The 26,885-nt window shown below is 46.7% G+C and overlaps 1 protein-coding gene and 1 long non-coding RNA gene across 3 annotated transcripts; one reads left to right on the forward strand and one right to left on the reverse strand.

Moving 5' to 3' along the window:
• Positions 1–6,972: 6,972 nt before the first annotated feature.
• LOC119878981 (ral guanine nucleotide dissociation stimulator-like) lies at positions 6,973–11,290 on the reverse strand. Its single transcript, XM_038589495.1, has 5 exons — positions 11,209–11,290; positions 9,319–9,511; positions 8,740–8,799; positions 7,639–7,832; positions 6,973–7,418 (listed from the first exon to the last, which is right to left on the reverse strand). The coding sequence occupies exons 1-5, from the start codon at positions 11,288–11,290 to the stop codon at positions 6,973–6,975; spliced, it is 975 nt and encodes a 324-aa protein (XP_038445423.1).
• Positions 11,291–15,682: 4,392 nt separating this feature from the next.
• Positions 15,683–26,360, forward strand: LOC119878984. 2 transcript variants are annotated; one of them, XR_005387274.1, is made up of 4 exons: positions 15,683–15,739; positions 17,944–18,014; positions 23,240–23,303; positions 26,302–26,360. It is a non-coding gene; the product is annotated as an uncharacterized LOC119878984 (long non-coding RNA). The 2 variants fall into 2 exon arrangements; XR_005387273.1 differs by lacking the exon at positions 26,302–26,360 and having other exon boundaries at positions 23,240–23,308.
• Positions 26,361–26,885: the final 525 nt, after the last annotated feature.

A 26,885-nucleotide genomic window follows, 5' to 3' on the forward strand; every position in this document is an offset into this window, starting at 1 on the left:
GTATGTTAACTTATTGTCAAATACATGGTTTGCACATATTTTTCCCATTCTATTCGTTGTCTCTTCACTCTCTAGATTGTATCCTTTGGTGCATTTGAAGTTTTATAGACCCCATTTGTCTATGTTTATTGTTTGCTGGTGCTTTGGTATCGTAGTCAGGAAATCACTGCCAGGTCCGTGGATCCTGGGTGGCTCAGTCAGTAAGCATGTGACTCAATGTCAGCTCAGGTCTTGATCTCAGGGTTGTGAGTTCAGGCCCCATATTAGGCTCCACCCTGGGTATGGAGCCTGTTTACAAAAAGAAAGAAATCATTGGCAGATCTAATATTGTGAATCTTTTCCTTATGTTTCCTTTCAAGCACTTCATCTATAAAATAGATATCTATTATTGGGGTTTTTTTAAACATTACTCTTACATATGTTTTCTCATTTTCAGTGTATGATTCTTTCACTTCTTTCATTAGTCTTGTTCCTGAATATCTTACCTTTTTCAGTGTTGTGGTAAATGGAGTTGTGTTCTTGAGTTCCACTTCAAATTGTTCATTGTTAACATCTAGAGATGCAACTGCTTCTTGGTGTGTTGGTTTTCATTTCTGCAACCTTGTTGAATTTGTTTACTGCTTCTAATTTTTTTAATCCTTACGATTTCTACGTATAAGATTATGGTATATGCAAATATGATTCTTCTTCTTCCTTTCCAGTTTGGATGCGTTTTGTTTCTTTTACTTGCCTAATTGCTCTGGCTAAGTTTTCTTGTACTATATTTGATGGAAAGGCCAGAGTAAAGAACTTTATTTTGATCCTATTTTTAGAGGAAAAGTTTGAGTCTTTTGCTATTTTGTACATTAGTTGGAATTTTTTTTCATATTTGGTCTTTATGATGTTTAGTTGGTTTACTTTTACTCCTAGTTTAGTAAGAGTTCTTTTCATGAAAGAGTATTAAGTCTCGTGAAGTGAAAAAAAAATAAACAACATACAAAGTCAGATGCTTTTACCATCTGAACCACCTAGGTGCCCCCCTTTGCACATTCTTTTTTTGTTTCTTAAATTACACTTAGGAATGAAATCATATGGTATTTGTGTTTCTCTGACTCACTTATTTCACTTAGTATTACTCTTTCGCTCCATGTACGTCATTCCAAATGACGAGATTTCATTCTTTTGTATAACTGAATAATACTCCATCGCATAGGGATCCCTGGGTGGCACAGCAGTTTAGCACTTGCCTTTAGCCCAGGGCGCGAGCCTGGAGACCCGGGATCGAGTCCCACATCGGGCTCCTGGTGCATGGAGCCTGCTTTCCCTCTGCCTGTGTCTCTGCCTCTCTCGCTCTCTCTGTGTAACTATCATAAATAAATAAAAATTAAAAAAAAAATATTTAAAAAAAATACTCCATCGCATATGTACCACGTCTTCTTTATCCATTCATCTATTCTTTCTAGAGTTCCTTGAGAGATTTATATATATATATATTTTTTTTTTCTGTATGTGTTTATAGCATTAAGCTCTCCTAAATCTTTTGCTGCAGCCTAAATGTTTGGTATATTGGGTTTCCTTGTTTCATTTGTTTCAAGATACTATGTATTTATGTAAGAAAGAGAACCCAGTGGGTGGGGGCAGGGGGAAAGGAGAGGGAGAATCTTAAGCAGGCTCCACACTCACTGCAGAACCCAGCACAGGGCTCGATCTCAAGATACTGAGATCATGATCTGAGCCAAATCAGGAGTCGAAGGCTTAACCAACTGAGCCACCCAGATGGCCTCAAGATGCTTTTTAATTTCCCCCTTAAGTTATTCTAGGAAAAAGTTTTTCTTCTTTGACCTGTTGGTTGTTAAGAGAACGTTGTTTCATAATTGGCTCTTTATACATCTGAGACTTCACTAATGTGGTGGTCACTGGCCAGGCACATGTGACAATTTACATTAAAATTAATTAAAATTATATAAAATTTTATATAATTGAGAAAATTCACTTTCTCAATCACACTCGCCATATATATCAGATATGTAATAACCACAATACCATATTGGGCAGCACTAGTAGACAGTATTTCCTTTTTACGGTACGATCTATTGGAGTCTTGATATAGATAGAATAATAGTTGTCAACCAGGTGCAATTTTGTCCCCCATGGGACGTATGGCAATATCTGGAAACATGTTTGGTTTCACAGGTAGGGGATCCGTGCTTATTGGCATCTAGTGGGTGGAGTTCCGGAAAGCTGTTAAAATCCCGTAATTCACAGGACAGCCCCCCAACAAAGGCTCATCCGGCCCACATGCCAGTAGTTTTGACAGTGAAACCTTTGACCTATAATATGTTTCAGCAGGACGTGGAGGGCTCGTTGTTTTTTCCCTCTGATTGGCCAGTTGACTAGACCCCCTCTGCTGTGTGTATTCAATCCATCCTCTGCTTACTGCTAGTGAACTTTAGGCTAAAAATGTGTTTTGGTATTCGTGGTTTTTTTTTTTTTTTTTTTTTTCACTTAAATGGTGGAGAAGGGTCCTATTCCTGCTAATTAGCATGCAATTTTTTTTAAAGTGAAATTGATAGTTAAGGTCCTTTACAATGAAAGAATACATATTTAATTTTATTTTTTTATTTTTAAAGATTTTCTTTATTATTCATGAGAAGAAACAAGAGGGAGAGAGAGGCACAGACACAGGCAGAGGGAGAAGCAGGCTCCACGCAGAAGCCTGACGTGGGACTCGATCCTGGGTCTCCAGGATCACACCCTGGGCCGAAGGCAGTCACCAAACCACTGAGCCACCCGGGCGGCCCAGCATACAATTTTAAAAAATCGACTTTTGCTGTCTTACAGGTTTCTTTGACTCTGCACATATAGGACAAATCTCTGTTTCTGGCTCATCATGGCTTCCACTTCAAGGTAAGTGCCTTTGATGAAAGCCTTTATGAAGGGCCACACCCAGGACATTTTTAGCTCTTGGTCCTGCTGGCCTCACTAAGCATATGGTGTCTAGGAAAGAAAAAGGAGGAAGAGGAGAGCACAAAAGGGAGACTGATGAGGAAAGATGAGGCAAGCAGGGTAGTGCATGTGGTATAGCTGAGGCTTTGTAGCTCCAGGGTCTGCACTGTGTCTGAAAATGTGATTTATTTCTCTCATCTTATTTTTTTTTTAAGATTTATATTATATATGAATCAGAGAGAAGGAGAGAGAGCACAAGTGGGAGTTAGAGAGAGAGGGAGAACACGCTCCAGATTGAGCACAGAGCCCGATGTGGGACTCGACCTCATGACCCCGAGATCAGGATCCAAGTCTGAAACCAACAGTTGGTCACATAACTGACTGTGCCATCCAGGCGCCCCTTCCTCATCTTTTAATGCACAAGGTGCTTGCTACTGGACTACCATGGTCCCTGCAAGCTTTACCATTCCATGAGTCTCTTTCCTTATTTTTTTCAAAAGTTTTACTTAAATTCTAGTTAGTTAACATATACTGTAATATTGGTTCAAGATAGTGTTAGTGATTCATCACTTACCTATAACACCCAGTGCTCATCACAACAAGGTGCCCTCCTCACTGCCAATCACCACGCCAATCCATGCCCCTCCTTCCCTCCAGCAAGCCTGTTGGTTCTCTGTACTAAAGAATCTCTTATAGTATACCTCCCACTCTTTCCTTCCTTCCCCTATATTCGTTTGTTGTTGTTGTTGCTGTTGTTGTTTTGTTGTTGTTGTTGTTTTAATTCCACGTATGAGTGAAATCATCTGGTATTTTCTCTGAATGACTGACTTTGCTTAACATATAGAATACACTCTAGGTCCTTTCTTTGGTGTTAGTAGTGATCTCTCCTTTCTCATCATGATTTTATTAGTTTGAGTGTTTTCTGTCTTCTTTTAATAAGGCTGGCTAATGGTTTATCTACCTTCTTAATTGTTTCAAAGAACCAACTCCTGGTTTTGTTGATCTTTTCCACAGTTCTTCTGGTCTCTATTTCATTGAGTTCTGCTCGAGTCTTTTTAACCCTCTTCTTCTGCTGGGGTGTTGGATCTATTTGCTGTCTTTCACCAGCTCCCTTAGGTGGAAGGTTAGCTTTTCTATTTGAGTTTTTTCCAGTTTTTGGATGGATGCTTGTATTGCGATGTATTTCCCCCTCAGGACTGCTTTTGCTGTATCCCAAAGATTTTGAATGGTGGTGTCTTCATTCTCATTAGTTTCCATGAATCTTTTTAATTCTTCTCTAATTTCGTGGTTGACCCTTTCACCTTGTAGCAGGATGGTCCTTAACCTCCACGTATTTGAAATCCTTCCAAACTTCTTCTTGTGATTTAGTTCTAGTTTCAAAGCATTATGGTCTGAAAATACACAGGGTCGATCCCAATCTTTTGGTATCAATTAAGACCTGATGTGTGACCCAGTTTGTGGTCTCTTCTGGAGAAAGCCCCACGTGCACTTGAGAAGAATGTGTATTCAGTTGCGTTTGCATGTAAAGTTCTATAAATATCTGTGAAATCCATCTGGTCCAGTGTATCATTTAAAGCTCCTGTTTCTTTGGAGATGTTGTGCTTAAAAGACCTGTGGATTGCAGAAAGCGCTACATTGAAGTCACCAAGTATAAGTGTATTATTATCTAAGTATGTCTTAACTTTGGTTATTAATCGATTGATATACTTGGCGGCTCACGCATCCGGGCCATAAATATTCGTGATTGTTAGGTCCTCTTGTTGGATAGATCCTTTAAGTATGATATAGTGTCCCTCTTCACCTCTCACTACAGTCTTTGGGACAAACTTTAATTTATCTGATATAAGGATGGCTACCCCTGCATTTATTGAGGACTATTTGAATGGTACACAGTTCGGGGGATCCCTGGGTGGTGCAGCGTTTTGGCGCCTGCCTTTGGCCCAGGGCGCGATCCTGGAGACCCGGGATCGAATCCCACGTCGGGCTCCCGGTGCATGGAGCCTGCTTCTCCCTCTGCCTATGTCTCTGCCTCTCTCTCTCTCTCTCTCTCTCTCTCTCTCTGTGTGACTATCACAAATAAATTAAAAAAATAAAAAATAAAAAAAAATAAAAAAAATAAAAAAAAAAATGAATGGTACACAGTTCTCCAACCTTTTATTTTCAGGCTGTAGGTGTCCTGATGTCTAAAATGAGTCTCTTGGAGACAGCAAATGGATGGGTCTTGCTTTCTTTTATCCAGTCTGAAACCCTGCGCCTTTTGATGGGGTCATTAAGCCCATTCACGTTCAGAGTTACTATTGACAGATATGGATTTAGTGTCATCATGATACCTATTCAGTCCCTGTTTTTGTGGATTGTTTCCTTGGACTTCCCCTTTCTTTTACAGGGTCCCCCCTTAATATTTCTGGCAGAGCCGGCTTGGTGGTCACATATCCTGTCAGTTTCTGCCTCTCTTGGAAGCTCTTTATCTCTCCTTCTATTCTGAATGAGAGCCTTGCTGGATAAAGTATTCTTGGCTGCAGGTTCCTCTCATTTAGGACCCTGACTGTATCCTGCCGGCCCTTTCTCACCTCCCAGGTCTCTGTGGAGAGGTCTGCTGTTGTCCTAAAGCTTCTCCCCATAAAAGTTAGTGATTTCTTGTCTCTTGCTGCATTAAGGATCTTCTCTTTATCTTTGGAATTTGCAAGTTCCAGTATTAAATGTTAAATGTTGAGCGGTTTTTATGGATTTAAGGGGGGTGGGGGTGATCTCTCTAGCTCCTGGATCTAAATGCCTGTTTCCCTTCCCAAGTTAGGAAAGTTTTCAGCTATGATTTGTTCAAATACATAATCTGGACCTCTGTCCCTTTTGGCGCCCTCGGGAACCCCAATTAAATGTAGATTTTTCCTTCTGAGGCTGTCATTTATTTCCCTTAACCTATCCTCATGGTCTCTTAATTGTCTTTCTTTTCTTCCCTCAGTTTCCGCCCTTGCCATCAACTTGTCTTCTGTGTCACTCACTCGTTCTTCTCCCTCGTTAACCCTGGTCGTTAGGACCTCCAGTTTGGATTGCATCTCATTTAACTGATTTTTAATTTCGGCCTGATTAGATCTAAATCCTACAGTCATGAAGTCTCTTGAGTCCTTTATGCTTTTTTCTAGAGCCACCAGTAGCTTTATAACTGTGCTTCTGAATTGGCTTTCTGACATTGAATTGTAATCCAAATGTTGTAACTCTGTGGGAGAGAGGACTGTTTCTGATTTCTTTCTTTGGAGGTGAGTTTTTCCTTCTAGCCATTTTACTCAGTGTGGAGTGGCCAAAAACAAGTTGTACTGGAATAACGAGAAAGAGAGAGAGAGAGAAAAAAAGAAAAGAAGAAATAAAAAAGAATTAAAAAGGGGGGGGGTGGGGAAACAACAGAAACAAACAGAAAAGAAAAAAACAAGGGGGAGTATCCTCTGATTCTATATACTGTAAATCCCTCGACTTCCCCTGGAACTTTCCAGTGCTGCTTGGTCAATACCTTGCTTTTCCCCTGACCTTCTAGCTGGTCTTCTGAGGGAGGGGCCTGCTGTGCTGATTCTCGGGTGTGTGCACCTGGGGAGCTGCCCAGGCCCCTGCCAGGTGTATGGCTCAGTGGGAGTTGTTTATCTGTGAGGCCCCTGCTCAGTCCCAGGTACAGGGTGACACCAGGAGGGACAACAACAGTGGGGGCGGCCAGCTGTGCAGCTCTGGAGTCAGCTCCCGCAGTGACTACTGCAGCTCCCAGTGTGCAGGGGCCTGGATGCTCCAGGGGCGGGCCCGCCGATCTGTACAGCTCGGGCCGCCCGGGGGCAGGAGCCACCTGGCTGTCCTGTGTCCTCCCGGCCTCTGCCTGACCTGGGGGAGCACCCGATCCTGGGCTGTGTCCCCCGGCGCCCTGGGCTCTGGGACCTGTGACACTGTGAATGGACCTAAAGTGTAGGTCCACGATGTATAATTTAAAAGCATCAGAGTGAATTTTGTTTGAAGTTAACTATACTTTATTACAATAAAACTCATAAGCCATTTTACAGGTTAAAGAAAAACTCAAAATATAGAAACAGTGAAATGACACGGGAAGGGCAAGCCTCCGTTGGGCTGCAGGCATGACGAGCCCTGCGGTGGGAGCTGGGGGCGGGCTCCCGAGGTGGTCAGGGGGGCTGCGCAGAGGTTGAAGCCAGTTGTCCCAGAGGCAATTGGCGGCTCTGGCACTCTGGGGACCCCGATTGCAGGTGCCAGGGCCTGCTCCTCCTCCGGGGTGGCCGCAGGTGCACGTGGCTCGTCCAGGGCGCAGCCGTGATCTAGAGCAGTGACCACTATCTGCAGGGGCTTCGCCTCCCCAGCTGGCACCTCAGCTGGGGCCAAGCCCTCAGCCCCAGCAGCCAGGGCGGCCTCGAGCACTTCAGGCCCATCCGAGGCAGCAGGCCCCACAGTTGGGGCTGGGGCGGGCTCCGGAAGTGCTTCAGGGTCTTTTGCTCGGGCCGAAGCTGTAGCTCCAAGAAGACAAGGTATCACCACCAGGACGGACTTTCCACGTCCCTCCCAAATCAAGGACACTCTTCCAACCGCTCAAAGAGCCCTGGGAGGTGTCCACAGCCTGCAGCTCGTGGGGATGGGGTGTGAGCCGAACCCCTGCTCCCGGCCCAGCTGCACGGACGCTGGATCCGTGGGGCCCACCCTGTCCCCAGCTCGGCCACCCCCAGGCCTCCTCACCCCCAGCCTCTGGCTCCGCTGCATGGAGGCGTCTGAGTTGTTGCAGGTAACGCCGGGCACGGAGCTCCACGTCTGTGCCTGGCATGCGCTGCCTTATGAATTCCAGAATCTTCTTCAGGGAGGCAGATTGGGGGAGCCGACAAAAGTCCTCCTGATAATAGTCCATCCATATCTCCAGGATGCAGCAGATGGCCCTGGGGAGGGACAGGTGGGCACAGGGGTCAGAAGACAGGGCTCCCTCACACCGAGGTGTCCCGGGGAAGCCCTGCAGGACCCGGGGCCTCGGCCTCCCGTGCGGGGCTGTCAGAGGCCAGTCCTGCTCCTCGTCCACCTGCCACCTGGCGGTCCTGCCTGCCACAGGCCTGCTCCCCGAGGAGGGGCTGGCACGAAGCCTCTGTGCGGGGGAGCCCACGCCCAGCGGTGTGACCATCACGGTCTTTGCTGGGAAGCGGGGCTCCCTCCTCAGCCTGGCTCCCTGCCCACTTGCCCCTTGAATCCACCGGCAGGCGTCCGGGGACGGGGGGCGTCTGGCCTGTCATTGCCCTCACTGCACACACTGTCGCTCTGGGAAGGTCCAAGCCAGGAGGGCTCGGGCTCTGTGTCCTGCCAGGCCTTGCCAGGAGCCACCCGGGACCTCCACTTTCCCTCCCTGTGGCTCTGCGCTGCCTCCCTCATGAGGGGCCCCGGGGGGTGTCCTTCCACTGACTCTAATCTGCCGTCTCCCACGGGGCCAGGGCCACCGGGTCTGTGAGCCCTCAATGGCCCTCGTGGCAACCTGCTGTGCACTGGGTCCAGGTGCCACCAGATTGGGGAGTGCGATGCTCCCCACCCCCTCTGCTCTGGGTCCCAGGTGTGGGGCAGACAGAGGGCTGGGAGGGGCGGGCATGGAGAAAGTCTCCCTTAGGGGTCCCAGTGCTCTCCCACCAAGCCCACACCCTATTCACGGCTCTCCTTTCCTCCTTTCCTGAAGGGCCCTTAGACCTTTACCCCGTCACGGGAATTGCAGATGTGTGGGGTGAGGGTCCAGCACCCCCGGCCCACAGCCCCCTCGCTGCCCTCCTGGAGAGGGAAGGCCCTCGGGCAGGGGCCGGAGTCACTCACAGTTTCCAGCGCTGCAGGACCGCGTCGTCGCCACCACACGCAGCTGCGATGCACCCATATCTAGGGGAGGGCGGGGGCATCCCACGAATCATCCTGTGGCCGCGACCTCTCACCGTGGGGGCTGTCACCTCTGACCCCCGACTAGGCCGGAGCCCCGGGGGCCGTCAGCTCTGTGCGGGGGGCCACGGGCAGCCCCCGGAGAAGCGCCCGCACCTGCCGGGGCCTCCTGAATGCTTGAGCATGAAAGGCTCCGGCCAGGCCCACGGCCGATATCTGAGTGGGCCTGGGCGCCCGGGGTCCCCCTGTGTGGTTGCCCCAGGACACAGCCCCCCGGTGACGGTGGGGAGGAGGCACAGGCCCCGTCACGGGGGGAGGAGGACGGCTGCGGAGCACAGGCACAGCCCCTCTGGCCGACCCGCCACAGGCCAGGCCCCGGGGCTGCCCTCCGGGACCCCACTGTGCCCTGGCTGACCCTGCTCCAGGCGGGGGAGCGGCCCGAGGCCGGGCAGCTCAGAACCATTCCCAGCCTCCCCACCAGCAGGTGGCCCACCCCTGGGCTGCGGAGGCGCAGGTGCTCACTTCGTAAACAGCAGATCCAGCACCTCGTCGGTGGTGGCAAATCCATGACAGTTGTCTAAAAAGATGAAAACGGAGATGACATCCCTGCGCAGCAAGGCGGGCAGCAGTTGTTGGAATTCCTGCTCCAGCAGCTCCGTCCGGCTGGGCTTCGTCGGGCAGATGGGAGGCGCCTTCCCGGCCGAGGCCTTGCACCCTGAGTTGGGACAGAGGGGACGTGCATGGAGCCGCCGGGAGGCCTGGGGTGGGAGCGCAGCCCGCAGCCCGAGCTCTCGGGGGCCGTGGGGGGCAGGAGTGCCCACGGCAGGAACCCGGGCCTTGATGCCTGTGGCTCAGTCACTTAGCCTCTGACTCTGGGCTGTGGCTCGGGTCGTGGCCTCAGCACCCTGGGATCCCGCCCTGGCAGGCCCTGCGCTTGGGGCCCAGTCTGCTTCAGGAGCCTGGGTCTCCCCTCTCCCCTCCCTGCTCTCTGCCTGTCTCTTACACAAACAAGACAAACTATCCGATAAAGAAACAATCTTAGAGGATAAATGTTCAAAAAAGTTTGGATCAGTACAAGGACCTCAAGAGACACAGAGAGACAGAGACCGAGAGAGACAGACACACAGACAGAGGGAGAAGCAGCCCTGGTGCAAGAGAGCCCGAGGCGGGACTCGATCCCGGGCCTGCGGGGTCAGGGCCTGGGCGGAAGGCAGGCGCTAAACCCCTGGGCGACCAGGCCGCCCCTGAAGGCTCTGCTCTGGTATTCCTACACCTCTGTGCACAGGGACTCTGCATCTGGCCCAGGCAGGGGCAGGGCCCTGGGGCAAGTGTGGGGAGCAGGGGAATGCAGACTCATGTGGGAGCAGGAGTGTAGGGGGGAGCCCAGGGGAGTAGCAGGCTGGCTTCTGGGACCCGGGGCCCTTCGTGCCGCATCGGGGACCCGGGTGTCGGGGGTGCCCCGGCCCCTGCACTCATTTGAGCCCGCGCTGGCCTCTGTTAGCTGCGCAGGGCACTTCCCAGTTCCTCGAGGCGGTGGGGCAGAGCACCCCTTCCTCCCGCTCGCGCCCCCTGTCCCGGGTGGAGCTCTGTGGAGACAGTGCCCGGCAGCCAGGCAGGAGGCCTCAGCGCCCGGTCCGGCCGCCTCGGCTGGGCCGCACCCCCAGCGGCCCCCATCCAGACACAGCACAGCGCAGGCGGCACCCCCCTCCCCCAAGGAGAGCAAAGGGATCGGCTGCAGGGCCTCGGGGGGACTCTTACTCGGCGGGTAAGAGGACCTCAGGAGCCCTGTTTGCACCCTGCCCACCTTGACCTCAGGGTGACCCTGAAGGGATCACCGGGGAACCTGCCGCCCTGCAATGTCCCCCAGCCTGGATGCACCTGCCCACACATCCCTGTTTCCCGGAAGCTGAAGAGGAGGGGATGGGGCCACCCAGGATGGCTGGCACAGGGGGCCTGGCCTGGCCTGCTCTGGCTTACCTGACGGCGCCTCCTGATAAACGCCCTGAGGCGTTGGTTTTTATGCTGGAGCCAAAGCCTACAGCATTGGAACAAGCGGCACCCCTGGGGTTCCTGGGAGCCAGAGCCCCCAGAGGTGGGCCGGCAGCAGGAGAACATCTTCCAGGAGCGGATGTCTCCAGCCAAGTGAGCCTGAGGTGGGGCTGCACTAGATGCGGTTGCCTGGTCACGGGGGTTCCAAGTTCTGTTGGGCTCTGTGTCACGGGAGTGACCTCACTTCCTGGGACCCCCTCCCTGACCCACTCCTGGAGGAAGCTGCAGGGGCGGCGCTCGGGGCTGCCGACGGCTCCCCCGTCCCTGCAGGCGATGGCCTGTGCACCCAGTGACACACCCGCACCCCTGTCCACAGGCCCCAGGGAAGGACTGTGTGCAGCCAGGGCCCCAGCCTGGACACACGCCTGCGTTCAGACACAACTTTCCATTCTTCCCCGGTTTTGACCCCAGAGAAGCCGTTGTGCCCGTCGGGGATGGTCTGCATCTTGCCCGTGGGACAGGGATTATCCTAGCGGGTGCTTCCTCCAGACGTCCCACAGGGCCACTGTGGCATTCATATCTATGACATTGGAGGCGGGTGGCACATGCGGGAAATACCTCCAACCACATGTTCTTCCTTGGTGTGTACATGCGCCAAGGCCCACGAGGTCCATGTGCACACACGTGGGCACCAGTTCTCTCATACTGGAGGCCAGGAAGATGACAGTCCCACCGGGGGAGGCATGGGCAATAGCTCCCCACGATCCTAGGCTCCTGAATCCAAGGCAAACCCTACAGAAGGTGTCAGAGTCTCGGCCTAGAAGGTGTGAGGCCGTCCTTATCCTGAAACCCCTGCCTGTCGTGTGTTATGGGCCCTTCCCTCCTTCCCACTGGGTGAGCTGTGGACAGCGGTGCACCCAGTGGGTCGCCCTGACCTGGGCTCTAGGGAACCTGCTGTCAGCACAGAACTGAAAGTAGACAGGAGGCACTGACTCTCCGGCTTGACCCCCAACTGAACTGAAAGCACGTTGTGTGTCCACGTACACTGACAGAGAAACAGAGACACGGATATAAATGTAGACACAGATGCAGAACTAGGAAGTTAGCAGAGGGAGAAGCAAACATCACTGAAGATCGTTAAATAAAAAAAGAAAGACAGCTGAGTCTCGAATGGAGAAAAATGGAGTAATTAAAATAGAATCATGAAAAAATAATCATCAAACCGAAAAGCAGAGAGATGGATAAAGAAGAAGGAGCACTTTGGTGACACAAAGAAACGGCAAGCCTCGAAGTAAGGGTGATCGTGCCTCACGGACTCATGGAAACCTAAGTTGGGCAACAAGCAGCACCTTCCAGCAAAGGCCTAAGCGAATTATTTTCTGTTGTTGTTTTTTATTAAAGATTTTTATCTCTTTATTCATGAGAGTGACAGAGAGTGAGAGAGGGCAGAGACATAGGGCCGAGGGAGAAGCAGGCTCCATGCAGGAAGCCTGATGGGGGACTCGATCCCGGATCCCAGGATCAGGCCCTGGGCCGAAGGTGGATGCTCAGCTCAGCCCCTGAGTCACCTGGGGGTCTAGACTAAGCTAATGAAAATGTACAAGGGATTGTGTCATACTGTGTTTGTAAGGGGGTAAAAATTTCTCTTTACTAAGAAAGCGAGGGCAGCCCGGGTGGCTCAGCGGTTTAGCAACCGCCTTCGGTCCAGGGCCTGATCCTGGGGACCCGAGATCAAGTCCCCCCTCGGGTTCCCTGCATGGAGCCTGCTTCTCCCTCTGCCTGTGTCTCTGCCTCTCTCTCTCTCTCTTCTCACTGTGTGCCTATCATAAATAAAAAATAAAAAAAAATTTAAAAAAAAAAAAAGAGTCATGGCTCGAGTAAAAGGGTTTTGGTATCACACCACTGATCACACTGTTTTGGTGCCAGTCTTAGCATATCATATGCTAATATCAATATACCACTCTTGTGTTTGGACCCGCTAATGTGCTTCTTATTATGAGTTTCAAGATGCCCTTCAAGAACAATGGGAAACTTTGAAACAATAGAGATTTATTATTTATAAGACCTGGAAATCACACAGCACACCTGGAACCACATAGCGAGGTCACACAGGGCAGGGGGAAGGAGGATGGCGAGCATACAGATGCACAGGCAGGTTTTTCTGCTTTTTATCAGAGCCAAGTGTGGGGGGCTAGGGTTTTATAGGCTCACTCTTTATTAGAAAATTTAAAATATAAGAGTGTGGAATTTAAAGCTCAGGAAGAGAAAAGGCAAGTGGCCCAAATGGTCACTTATTGAAATCAACCAAGTTCACAAAGGAGCCTAGGGGGCAGTGGGGCTGGCTCTTTGTCTAGTCTTGTGGTTGGCAATGTGTTTATTTGAAATAACTATCTTTTGTCAGTTACTCGTATTACCAAAAAAAATAAAAATAAAAAAAAAATAGCCAAAGCTCATGGCTTATATCGCATTGCCAAGTGCTGCAGAGTAACCATCCTGGAGTACCACTCTGTTCATCTGACCCCCCCTGCAAAGTACCCTCACAATTGCTTCCTGATTATGCAAATTTTTCAGGTACAAAATGACCCAACTTTGCCTTCTCAATCCTGGATCCCACCACTGTAATCTACATGCCCTGTCTCCAACCAACTGGGCTATTCACTTCTCTTTTCACAACGCAGCACTCACCTAGCTCCTTGCCTTTGTCCATACTGGTGCCAACATGTTATCATCAAGCACATGGTGTTTTTGCAGAGACGGTTGGTAAATAATAAGGAATGGGCCTCCAGTGGCCCTCCATGATATATATTATTCCTCACCCCCTCTGATTTTCCTCCTCCTGTTTTTCTACCACAACCCCCCTATCTAGTCACACTCCTAAATGTTCCACTCTCTTCATTAACCCACAGCTGAACTTCAGGCTTTACAATCCTAACATGTTAACAGACATTTATGCGGGGTCTACTCTGAAGCAGGTACTGCACAAGGTATATAGGTGAAACAAAGACGAATAAGCTACTTATGTTCCTGCCCTGAAAAAGCACACAATTAACTACAGAATGAGAAATGCAGGATGCTTGGGGGAATGCAGGAGGTCATTTAAAGACAGTTTTTTGGAGTTTTAACCTGAAAAATAAAACTATCAGTTATTTTACTAGCAAAAAAAATGGTTTTTTTCAGGAATAACAGAATTCCAATTCTGGACATGCAACAAACAAAGAGGAACATTATTTTGTGCAGAAGAAGAATGAAGCTGGGAGGGTTTTTTCCAAACAAAAGTCCATTGGGGGGGAAAAAATAGCAGAAGTCCAGGTCATGATGGTTTCCAAAGGGCTGAGTTGCAGGGGGTAGTGGAGATGTTGTCAGAGATACGAAATAACATCTTTCCCTTGCAGGAGCCTGTGATTGATGATTCTTTTCCTGCTGCTGATTCTTCTGTTGGGCTCTTCATTGATAATTCTTTCTGTAATTAACCATAATTGATGTTGAAGTGGTAAGGCTTCACCTCCTAACTTTCTCTTTTCTCCTCCTTTCCCTATTTTAGTGAGGTTCCACTAATTAATATTGTCTTAAACATTGGAAACCCTGGGGCCAAGTGAAGAGCATGGGAAAGAAGAAAGGGCAGGATTCCAGGGAGCAGAAGCAAACAGAGAGCATTCAGACATTTCCAACCATTGGTGGGACTACGGTAGCAAAGGTTAGGTGGTGGGAAAAGAGGCCAGACTGTCAATAGTTTACTAAGCGAATGCCGGGAGTTTTCTCTCCTGAAAGTAATAGGTTGCCTTTAATAGATTTTTAGATTGGGGAATAATCAGCGAGTTCTCTAGAATGATCATTCAGGCAGCATTATCAGAGGTGGTTTGGAAGTGGGAGAAAAGGCAATCAGGGAAGTGAACTATCAAACTGTTGTAAGAAGAGGCACCTGGGTGGCTGAGTTGGTGAAGGGTCAGCTTCGCTCAGGTCATGATCACAGAGTCCCAGAAGAGAGTCCCTGGTGGAGCCCCGGGATGGAGCCCCAGGAGGGAGCCCTACACGGAGCTCCGCCCCTCCCCCTGCTAGTCGTTCTCTCTCTCTCCCCTCCCTCTCAAATAAAAATAAAATGTTTTTTGAAACATTTTCTTTCTTTTTTTTTTTTTTAAGAAACTGTCGGAAGATCCCGGAGCAGGCCGGAGACACGGTCGCGGGGGCTGGAGCGCCCCCCGAGGCCCCTGCTAGGCGGACAGACCTCTCGGGTCGTGAGTGTGCGCCTCGGCCTCCGCCGCACCTGCACCCGATTCCGACCGCGCTCGTGCCGTCTGCCCCCAAACTTATGCACTTAATTATCTTTTCCTGGACTCCCCAGTCGTTTCCTGCCCACCACTCCAGTCTCCCTAGATAACACAATAGGAATTGATGGGGTTGGAAGGGCTCGCAAGCCCTCGGAGGCCCAGCTCACGCCCAGGAAAGCGGGGAGGCGCTCCGGGAGCCCCATCACGGGGCTCATCACCCGGTCGCCTTCCCGGGACACGGAGCAGGACACCTCTAGCGCGCCCCCACAGCTGTCAGGCCCTCGGCGGCCGCCAGGGGGCGCGTCCGTTCCCCTCCCCATCCCCCCCCCCCCCCCCCCCCCCCGTTTTTTCTCTTTTGCGGAAACGCGAACCCGCGCTTCTCCAAAGCAAATGAACCCTGAGGTAATTCGGCCCTCTGCCGTCGCCGTAGCCCCAGACTGTAAACAGGAAGTAGGCGCCAAGAGGCGGGTGAAAAATAACGCCCGGGGCTCGGAGGCGCCGTCGCCTGCGCGCTCAGGGGGTCCCTGCGGTTCTGCGCGGGAGGGCTTCCCTCGCCAGTCCCTCCTCCAGTGGAGGTCTTTTGCCGCTAGCCAGCTCTCCCCTCGGCGGACAGGGCGTCCCCCCAACCATGGCCGATACTCGTACGTGAAGTCCACCAAACTCGTGCTCAAGGGAACCAAGGCCAAGAGGTAAGGCCAGAGCTGGCGCGGGAGACTCTGGGTCTCTTCCGACGGCGCCCCCGCCCCCCCCGCCCCCCCCGTGGGGAGGAGAGTCGAGTCTCGCGGAACTCGGGGTGTGAGGGAGCCGGGAACTCCGGCGCCCCGCCCTCGGGCCTGCTTCCGGCCGCGGGCTCTGTGGCTGCCGGGCAGCTCCGGGCGCTCGTGCGGGGCCGGCCTGACGGAGGAGACCTGAGGGCGCCACCGCGAGCCGCAGCTGCAGGCCCGGCCCCGGGTCAGGAGCCCCCCAGACCGCTGCTCGGCGCGTCCGCCTTAGTCTCGTGCTGCAGGTCGTGACAGCGACGTCTCCTGTTAGGGCTCGTTACTTCACGCCCGCCCCCCCGCCCAGTACTCCTTAAACGTCTCCCCTCAAAAAAAATCCTTCATTCCCCCCCCCACAAAAAAAACCCTTAATTAATCATCCCTCCCTCCCCCCGCCCAAAAAGAGCAAATCCTTAATTTTTTTAATACGATATGCAGATGTGCGTTTTGACAGGTATAGAATAAGCTCAAGTCCGCGTTCTCCGCAGTTACTAGTTTAGCAGTTTGTGGCAGGTCCGTTAATATCCTGGAGCTTCTATTTACTCATTCATTAGGGAAGATTAGCGGTAGGAGAACTGATGCTAGGGGGCAGCCCGGCGGCTCCGCGGCTTGGCGCCGCCTTGGGCCCGGAGCGTGACCCTGGTGACCCTGGAGTCCCGGGATCGGCCCCACGTCAGGCTCCCTGCACGGAGCCTGCTTCTCCCTCTGTCTGTGTCTCTGCCTCTCTCTCTGTCTTTCATTAATAAATAAATAAAATCTTAAAAAAAAAAAAAAAAAGAATTGCTACGAGGATTAGATGAGTTAACGCGTACAGTAAGCGGAACCAAATGCAAGGAGAAGGTCGTAGTGGTGATTTACGGTCGTTGGACTTTTTAGGAAAAAGTATCTGCCCGCCCAGATCTCCACCTCTCTTCTCTCTGGTAGATTTGCTCACGGTTGATCATTCATTACAGATGTTAATCTGAAGCTTGTCCTGCCTGGCTTTACAGGAGAGAGGGGAGAGTTAGCTTCTGAAAGCTTACGTTTCCATGAAAATACAAATAAGCGCATCTCATGCTCATCACAACTATCAATCTTCATTAACGCACGTAGATAGCACTTTCTGCCTGCCTAGAACAACTCTAAGCACTTTGAATACGACTTATTTGGAAACACCCCCCGGGTGTTTTTTTTTTTTTTCTTTTTTTTTTATTACTGAGATATGATACATATAAAATTCACCCTATAAAGCACAGTTCTGTGGGTTTTAGTGTTTAGTCCACAAAGTTCCCCACTGTCATGTTGTCCAACATTTTCATGGTCTGGGAAGGAAACCCCATAATCCTTAGTAGTCCCTCTCCAGTCCACTCTTCCCTCATGCCCGCAACCACTAATATACTTTCTCTCTGTTATCAGTTTTGCCTGTTCTGAATATTTCCTATAAATGGAGTCATGCAATATGCGGTCTCTTGTATCTGGCTTCATCCATGTCTAGCATGTATCAGTATCCTTATTTTTATGGCTGAATAATATTCCATTGTATGGATATAACACATTTTGTTTATCCTTTCACCCGTTGAAGGACATCTGGGGTATTTCCACTTTTTGGCTATTAGGAATCATGCTGTTACGAATTTCTTAGAAAATTTTTGTGTGGATGTGTGTTCTCATTTCTCTTGGGTATATACCTAGCAGTACATAGGTTAGGTCATATGATAACTCTGTTTAACTTTTTGAAGAACCCCAAACTATTTCCTAAAGCAGCTGTACCACTTTTCATTTTCACCAGCAACATAGGAAGATTCACATTCACCCTTAATCCTCGCAGTAACCTTAAGAGCATAAATTATTATCCTCATGTTATAGATGAGAAGCTGACAGTGATTAAGAAATGTTCCAAAAGTCGCAGAGCTAAGAAATAACAAGATTAAAAAGGCAGTCCTCCAGAGCCTGTTCTCTTAACTATAATACAATACATACAGGATCAGAACTGACTTCTCAGTATTAGAAGGAAGAGAACATATCGGTGTAGATAACTGTGAATCAATAATTCATAAATCTGTGTACAGCTTAAAAGAGGCTTGTAAGATTCCATCTTAGATGTTTAACATCAAATCAATATTTCTAAACTTATCTATATAAATTCTCTCCTACAGTAAGAAGAAAAAGAGCAAAGAGAAGAAGAGAAAAAGAGAAGAAGATGAAGAAACTCAACTTGATATTGTTGGTAAGTTTTCCATACTTTATTCTGGGAAAAGTTAATACTGCTGAGATGCCTTTAAAAATATTTTCCTAGTGGGACGTCTCGATGGCTCAGCAGCTGAGCGTCTGCCTTTGGCTCCGGGAGTGATCCCGGGGTCCGATACAGTTCTGAGTCTTTGCTCCTAGTCTATGGTTTAACTTTTCATTTTATTAAATGGTATTTTTCTTAAAGCAAAAGTTTAAAAAATTGAAAAAAATTTTTCAATTATAATTTTTCAACTATAAGTTTTTTTTTAAGATTTTATTTATTTATTCATGACAGACACAGAGAGAGAGGCAGAAACACAGGCAGAGGGAGAAGCAGGCTTCACCCAAGTGTCCCAGAAGTTTTTAGTTTTTATAAGATTCCATTTATTACTATTTTTCTGTTACATTACCATCTTATATCTTCAGTCTAAGAAGTTGTTGCTTACCCCAAGGTCATGAAGAAATTCTTCCACGTTTTCTTTATGAGGCTTCAGTTTTAGTTTCTCATTAGATCTATGATCTATCGTGGTTTATGTATACAATGGAATATTGCTCAGCCATTAGAAACGACAAATACCCACCATTTGCTTCAACGTGGATGGAACTGGAGGGTATTATGCTGAGTGAAGTAAGTCAGTCGGAGAAGGACAAACATTGTATGTTCTCTTTCATTTGGGGAATATAATTAATAGTGAAAGGGAATATAAGGGAAGGGAGAAGAAATGTGTGGGAAATATCAGAAAGGGAGACAGAACGTAAAGACTGCTAACTCTGGGAAACGAACTAGGGGTGGTGGAAGGGGAGGAGGGTGGGGGGTGGGGGTGAATGGGTGACGGGCACTGAGGAGGGCACTTGACGGGATGAGCACTGGGTGTTATTCTGTAGGTTGGTAGACTGAACACCAATAAAAAATAAATTTATTTTAAAAAAAGATCTATGATCTATCTCATTAATTTTTAGTCTTGTGTGAATTAGGGATCAAAGTTCTTTTTTTCATTTTTTCATATTGATAACCAGTTGTTGTAGCACCACTGTTGAATAGACTTTCCTTTCTCCATTAAAATGCCTTAATACGTTTGTCAAAAATCATTTGACTTTATATGTGCTGATATATTTTTTGACTTTGTTCCATTGATTTGTCTGTTCTGTTGATATATTTGTCTTGATTACTGTCCCTTCGCAAGTTTTTGAAATCAGGAGGTCTTCAAGGTTCATTCATGTTACAGCATGTGTCAGTCTTCCTTTTAAGACTGATATTCCAGGCAGCCCAGGTGGCTCTGGGGTTGAGCACCTGCCTTTGGCCCAGGGCGTGACCCTGGAGACCCGGGATCGAGTCCCACATCGGGCTCCCTGCATGGAGCCTGCTTCTCCCTCTGCCTGTGTCTCTGCCTCTCTCTCTCTCTCTCTCTCTCTCTCTCTGTCTAATGAATAAATAAATAAAATCTTTAAAAAAAGAAAAAAAAAAAAGACTGATACTCCATTGTGTATATACTGCATTTATCCATTCATATTTCAATGAACACATGAGTTACTTCCACTTTTTGCCTATTGTGGATAATTCTGCGAGGAATATGGGTGTACAGATATCTCTTCAAGACTTTGGTTTCAGTTCTTTTGGGCATGTACCTAGAAGTGGAATTGCTGGATCATGACAGTAATGCCATTTTTAATTTTGTGAGAAACCACCATACTGTTTTGCATAGTTGCATTTTATATTTCCACCAGCAGTGCACAGGGTTTCAATTTTTCCGTATCCTCACCAACATTTGTTATTTCTGGTTCTCTGATAATAGCCATCCTAGTGGGTATGAAATGGTATCTCATTATGGTTTATGCCTGTGTCTCTGCCTCTCTCCCCGTGTGTCTCTCATAAATAAATAAAAATCAGTATACACCACATTTTCTTTATCCATTTACCTTTGATGGACATCTGAGTTGCTCCCAGCCCTTGGCTATGATAAAGAATGCTTCTATGAGGATGGAAGTCTCTTGGCGACCCTGCTTTCAATTCTTTTGACTACACGTACCCCAGAAATAGGATTGCTGGATTATATGGTAGTTGTAGTTTTAATTTTTTTGAGGAACTCTCATACTGTTTACATAGTGGTTGCACCATGCTACATTCCTATCAGCAATGCACAAGTGTCCTGATTTCTCCATATCCTTGCCAACATTTTATTTTTTAACAGTGGTCATCCTAATGGGTGTGAGGTGACCCTCATCGTGGTTGTGATTTGCCTTTTTTGATGGTTAGTGATGTGGAGCATCATTTCATAGGTTCATTGGCCATTTATACATCTTCTTTCAAGGAATGTCTGTACAGGCTCTTCGTCCTTTCTTCCATTGGGCTACTTGTTGCCTTGTGACGAAGTTCGTAGGAGTTTTTTGTATGTTAACTTATTGTCAAATACATGGTTTGCACATATTTTTCCCATTCTATTCGTTGTCTCTTCACTCTCTAGATTGTATCCTTTGGTGCATTTGAAGTTTTATAGACCCCATTTGTCTATGTTTACTTGTTTGCTGGTGCTTTGGTATCGTAGTCAGGAAATCACTGCCAGGTCCGTGGATCCTGGGTGGCTCAGTCAGTAAGCATATGACTCAATGTCAGCTCAGGTCTTGATCTCAGGGTTGTGAGTTCAGGCCCCATATTAGGCTCCACCCTGGGTATGGAGCCTGTTTACAAAAAGAAAGAAATCATTGGCAGATCTAATATTGTGAATCTTTTCCTTATGTTTCCTTTCAAGCACTTCATCTATAAAATAGATATCTATTATTGGGGTTTTTTTTAAACATTACTCTTACATATGTTTTCTCATTTTCAGTGTATGATTCTTTCACTTCTTTCATTAGTCTTGTTCCTGAATATCTTACCTTTTTCAGTGTTGTGGTAAATGGAGTTGTGTTCTTGAGTTCCACTTCAAATTGTTCATTGTTAACATCTAGAGATGCAACTGCTTCTTGGTGTGTTGGTTTTCATTTCTGCAACCTTGTTGAATTTGTTTACTGCTTCTAATTTTTTTAATCCTTACGATTTCTACGTATAAGATTATGGTATATGCAAATATGATTCTTCTTCTTCCTTTCCAGTTTGGATGCGTTTTGTTTCTTTTACTTGCCTAATTGCTCTGGCTAAGTTTTCTAGTACTATATTTGATGGAAAGGCCAGAGTAAAGAACTTTATTTTGATCCTATTTTTAGAGGAAAAGTTTGAGTCTTTTGCTATTTTGTACATTAGTTGGAATTTTTTTTTCATATTTGGTCTTTATGATGTTTAGTTGGTTTACTTTTACTCCTAGTTTAGTAAGAGTTCTTTTCATGAAAGAGTATTAAGTCTCGTGAAGTGAAAAAAAAATAAACAACATACAAAGTCAGATGCTTTTACCATCTGAACCACCTAGGTGCCCCCCTTTGCACATTCTTTTTTTGTTTCTTAAATTACACTTAGGAATGAAATCATATGGTATTTGTGTTTCTCTGACTCACTTATTTCACTTAGTATTACTCTTTCGCTCCATGTACGTCATTCCAAATGACGAGATTTCATTCTTTTGTATAACTGAATAATACTCCATCGCATAGGGATCCCTGGGTGGCACAGCAGTTTAGCACTTGCCTTTAGCCCAGGGCGCGAGCCTGGAGACCCGGGATCGAGTCCCACATCGGGCTCCTGGTGCATGGAGCCTGCTTCTCCCTCTGCCTGTGTCTCTGCCTCTCTCGCTCTCTCTGTGTAACTATCATAAATAAATAAAAATTAAAAAAAAATATTTAAAAAAAAATACTCCATCGCATATGTACCACGTCTTCTTTATCCATTCATCTATTCTTTCTAGAGTTCCTTGAGAGATTTATATATATATATATATTTTTTTTTTTCTGTATGTGTTTATAGCATTAAGCTCTCCTAGAAATCTTTTGCTGCAGCCTAAATGTTTTGGTATATTGGGTTTCCTTGTTTCATTTGTTTCAAGATACTATGTATTTATGTAAGAAAGAGAACCCAGGAGTGGGTGGGGGCAGGGGGAAAGGAGAGGGAGAATCTTAAGCAGGCTCCACACTCACTGCAGAACCCAGCACAGGGCTCGATCTCAAGATACTGAGATCATGATCTGAGCCAAATCAGGAGTCGAAGGCTTAACCAACTGAGCCACCCAGATGGCCTCAAGATGCTTTTTAATTTCCCCCTTAAGTTATTCTAGGAAAAAGTTTTTCTTCTTTGACCTGTTGGTTGTTAAGAGAACGTTGTTTCATAATTGGCTCTTTATACATCTGAGACTTCACTAATGTGGTGGTCACTGGCCAGGCACATGTGACAATTTACATTAAAATTAATTAAAATTATATAAAATTTTATATAATTGAGAAAATTCACTTTCTCAATCACACTCGCCATATATATCAGATATGTAATAACCACATACCATATTGGGCAGCACTAGTAGACAGTATTTCCTTTTTACGGTACGATCTATTGGAGTCTTGATATAGATAGAATAATAGTTGTCAACCAGGTGCAATTTTGTCCCCCATGGGACGTATGGCAATATCTGGAAACATGTTTGGTTTCACAGGTAGGGGATCCGTGCTTATTGGCATCTAGTGGGTGGAGTTCCGGAAAGCTGTTAAAATCCCGTAATTCACAGGACAGCCCCCCAACAAAGGCTCATCCGGCCCACATGCCAGTAGTTTTGACAGTGAAAACCTTTGACCTATAATATGTTTCAGCAGGACGTGGAGGGCTCGTTGTTTTTTCCCTCTGATTGGCCAGTTGACTAGACCCCCTCTGCTGTGTGTATTCAATCCATCCTCTGCTTACTGCTAGTGAACTTTAGGCTAAAAATGTGTTTTGGTATTCGTGGTTTTTTTTTTTTTTTTTTTTTTTCACTTAAATGGTGGAGAAGGTCCTATTCCTTGCTAATTAGCATGCAATTTTTTTTAAAGTGAAATTGATAGTTAAGGTCCTTTACAATGAAAGAATACATATTTAATTTTATTTTTTTATTTTTTAAAGATTTTCTTTATTTATTCATGAGAAAGACACAGAGGGAGAGAGAGGCACAGACACAGGCAGAGGGAGAAGCAGGCTCCACGCAGAAGCCTGACGTGGGACTCGATCCTGGGTCTCCAGGATCACACCCTGGGCCGAAGGCAGTCACCAAACCACTGAGCCACCCGGGCGGCCCAGCATACAATTTTAAAAAATCGACTTTTGCTGTCTTACAGGTTCTTTGACTCTGCACATATAGACAAATCTCTGTTTCTGGCTCATCATGGCTTCCACTTCAAGGTAAGTGCCTTTGATGAAAGCCTTTATGAAGGGCCACACCCAGGACATTTTTAGCTCTTGGTCCTGCTGGCCTCACTAAGCATATGGTGTCTAGGAAAGAAAAAGGAGGAAGAGAGAGCACAAAAGGGAGACTGAGGAAAGATGAGGCAAGCAGGGTAGTGCATGTGGTATAGCTGAGGCTTTGTAGCTCCAGGGTCTGCACTGTGTCTGAAAATGTGATTTATTTCTCTCATCTTATTTTTTTTTTAAGATTTATATTATATATGAATCAGAGAGAAGGAGAGAGAGCACAAGTGGGAGTTAGAGAGAGAGGGAGAACACGCTCCAGATTGAGCACAGAGCCCGATGTGGGACTCGACCTCATGACCCCGAGATCAGGATCCAAGCTGAAACCAACAGTTGGTCACATAACTGACTGTGCCATCCAGGCGCCCCTTCCTCATCTTTTAATGCACAAGGTGCTTGCTACTGGACTACCATGGTCCCTGCAAGCTTTACCATTCCATGAGTCTTCTTTCCTTATTTTTTTCAAGTTTTTACTTAAATTCTAGTTAGTTAACATATACTGTAATATTGGTTCAAGACTAGTGTTTAGTGATTCATCACTTACCTATAACACCCAGTGCTCATCACAACAAGTGCCCTCCTCACTGCCAATCACCACGCCAATCCCATGCCCTCCTTCCCTCCAGCAAGCCTGTTGTTCTCTGTACTAAAGAATCTCTTATAGTATACCTCCCACTCTTTTCCTTCCTTCCCCTATATTCGTTTGTTGTTGTTGTTGCTGTTGTTGTTTTGTTGTTGTTGTTGTTTTAATTCCACGTATGAGTGAAATCATCTGGTATTTTCTCTGAATGACTGACTTTGCTTAACATATAGAATACACTCTAGGTCCTTTCTTTGGTGTTAGTAGTGATCTCTCCTTTCTCATCATGATTTTATTAGTTTGAGTGTTTTCTGTCTTCTTTTAAATAAGGCTGGCTAATGGTTTATCTACCTTCTTAATTGTTTCAAAGAACCAACTCCTGGTTTTGTTGATCTTTTCCACAGTTCTTCTGGTCTCTATTTCATTGAGTTCTGCTCGAGTCTTTTTTAACCCTCTTCTTCTGCTGGGTGTTGGATCTATTTGCTGTCTTTCACCAGCTCCCTTAGGTGGAAGGTTAGCTTTTCTATTTGAGTTTTTTCCAGTTTTTGGATGGATGCTTGTATTGCGATGTATTTCCCCCTCAGGACTGCTTTTGCTGTATCCCAAAGATTTTGAATGGTGGTGTCTTCATTCTCATTAGTTTCCATGAATCTTTTTAATTCTTCTCTAATTTCGTGGTTGACCCTTTCACCTTGTAGCAGGATGGTCCTTAACCTCCACGTATTTGAAATCCTTCCAAACTTCTTCTTGTGATTTAGTTCTAGTTTCAAAGCATTATGGTCTGAAAATACACAGGGTCGATCCCAATCTTTTGGTATCAATTAAGACCTGATGTGTGACCCAGTTTGTGGTCTCTTCTGGAGAAAGCCCCACGTGCACTTGAGAAGAATGTGTATTCAGTTGCGTTTGCATGTAAAGTTCTATAAATATCTGTGAAATCCATCTGGTCCAGTGTATCATTTAAAGCTCCTGTTTCTTTGGAGATGTTGTGCTTAAAAGACCTGTGGATTGCAGAAAGCGCTACATTGAAGTCACCAAGTATAAGTGTATTATTATCTAAGTATGTCTTAACTTTGGTTATTAATCGATTGATATACTTGGCGGCTCACGCATCCGGGCCATAAATATTCGTGATTGTTAGGTCCTCTTGTTGGATAGATCCTTTAAGTATGATATAGTGTCCCTCTTCACCTCTCACTACAGTCTTTGGGACAAACTTTAATTTATCTGATATAAGGATGGCTACCCCTGCATTTATTGAGGACTATTTGAATGGTACACAGTTCGGGGGATCCCTGGGTGGTGCAGCGTTTTGGCGCCTGCCTTTGGCCCAGGGCGCGATCCTGGAGACCCGGGATCGAATCCCACGTCGGGCTCCCGGTGCATGGAGCCTGCTTCTCCCTCTGCCTATGTCTCTGCCTCTCTCTCTCTCTCTCTCTCTCTCTCTCTCTCTGTGTGACTATCACAAATAAATTAAAAAAATAAAAAATAAAAAAAAATAAAAAAAATAAAAAAAAAAATGAATGGTACACAGTTCTCCAACCTTTTATTTTCAGGCTGTAGGTGTCCTGATGTCTAAAATGAGTCTCTTGGAGACAGCAAATGGATGGGTCTTGCTTTCTTTTATCCAGTCTGAAACCCTGCGCCTTTTGATGGGGTCATTAAGCCCATTCACGTTCAGAGTTACTATTGACAGATATGGATTTAGTGTCATCATGATACCTATTCAGTCCCTGTTTTTGTGGATTGTTTCCTTGGACTTCCCCTTTCTTTTACAGGGTCCCCCCTTAATATTTCTGGCAGAGCCGGCTTGGTGGTCACATATCCTGTCAGTTTCTGCCTCTCTTGGAAGCTCTTTATCTCTCCTTCTATTCTGAATGAGAGCCTTGCTGGATAAAGTATTCTTGGCTGCAGGTTCCTCTCATTTAGGACCCTGACTGTATCCTGCCGGCCCTTTCTCACCTCCCAGGTCTCTGTGGAGAGGTCTGCTGTTGTCCTAAAGCTTCTCCCCATAAAAGTTAGTGATTTCTTGTCTCTTGCTGCATTAAGGATCTTCTCTTTATCTTTGGAATTTGCAAGTTCCAGTATTAAATGTTAAATGTTGAGCGGTTTTTATGGATTTAAGGGGGGGTGGGGGTGATCTCTCTAGCTCCTGGATCTAAATGCCTGTTTCCCTTCCCAAGTTAGGAAAGTTTTCAGCTATGATTTGTTCAAATACATAATCTGGACCTCTGTCCCTTTTGGCGCCCTCGGGAACCCCAATTAAATGTAGATTTTTCCTTCTGAGGCTGTCATTTATTTCCCTTAACCTATCCTCATGGTCTCTTAATTGTCTTTCTTTTCTTCCCTCAGTTTCCGCCCTTGCCATCAACTTGTCTTCTGTGTCACTCACTCGTTCTTCTCCCTCGTTAACCCTGGTCGTTAGGACCTCCAGTTTGGATTGCATCTCATTTAACTGATTTTTAATTTCGGCCTGATTAGATCTAAATCCTACAGTCATGAAGTCTCTTGAGTCCTTTATGCTTTTTTCTAGAGCCACCAGTAGCTTTATAACTGTGCTTCTGAATTGGCTTTCTGACATTGAATTGTAATCCAAATGTTGTAACTCTGTGGGAGAGAGGACTGTTTCTGATTTCTTTCTTTGGAGGTGAGTTTTTCCTTCTAGCCATTTTACTCAGTGCGGAGTGGCCAAAAACAAGTTGTACTGGAATAACGAGAAAGAGAGAGAGAGAGAAAAAAAGAAAAGAAGAAATAAAAAAGAATTAAAAAGGGGGTGGGGGTGGGGAAACAACAGAAACAAACAGAAAAGAAAAAAACAAGGGGGAGTATCCTCTGATCCTATATACTGTAAATCCCTCGGCTTCCCCTGGAACTTTCCAGTGCTGCTTGGTCAATACCTTGCTTTTCCCCTGACCTTCTAGCTGGTCTTCTGAGGG

This window comes from Canis lupus, unplaced genomic scaffold, assembly GCF_011100685.1.
Source record: "Canis lupus familiaris isolate Mischka breed German Shepherd unplaced genomic scaffold, alternate assembly UU_Cfam_GSD_1.0 chrUn_S2184H2384, whole genome shotgun sequence".
Taxonomy (NCBI): Eukaryota; Metazoa; Chordata; class Mammalia; order Carnivora; family Canidae; genus Canis; species Canis lupus.

What these genes read in the sequence shown, in the direction of transcription:
- LOC119878981 (XM_038589495.1), bottom strand. Translation starts at nt 11,290, where the DNA reads ATGCAGACCATCCCCGACGGGCACAACGGCTTCTCTGGGGTCAAAACC. An exon ending in AGTTGTGTCTGAACGCAGGC is followed by an intron (nt 9,512 to 11,208) that starts GTGTGTCCAGGC and finishes GTCCCAACTCAG; the next exon opens with GGTGCAAGGCCTCGGCCGGG. An exon ending in AGCGGAGCCAGAGGCTGGGG is followed by an intron (nt 7,419 to 7,638) that starts GTGAGGAGGCCT and finishes GTCTTCTTGGAG; the next exon opens with CTACAGCTTCGGCCCGAGCA.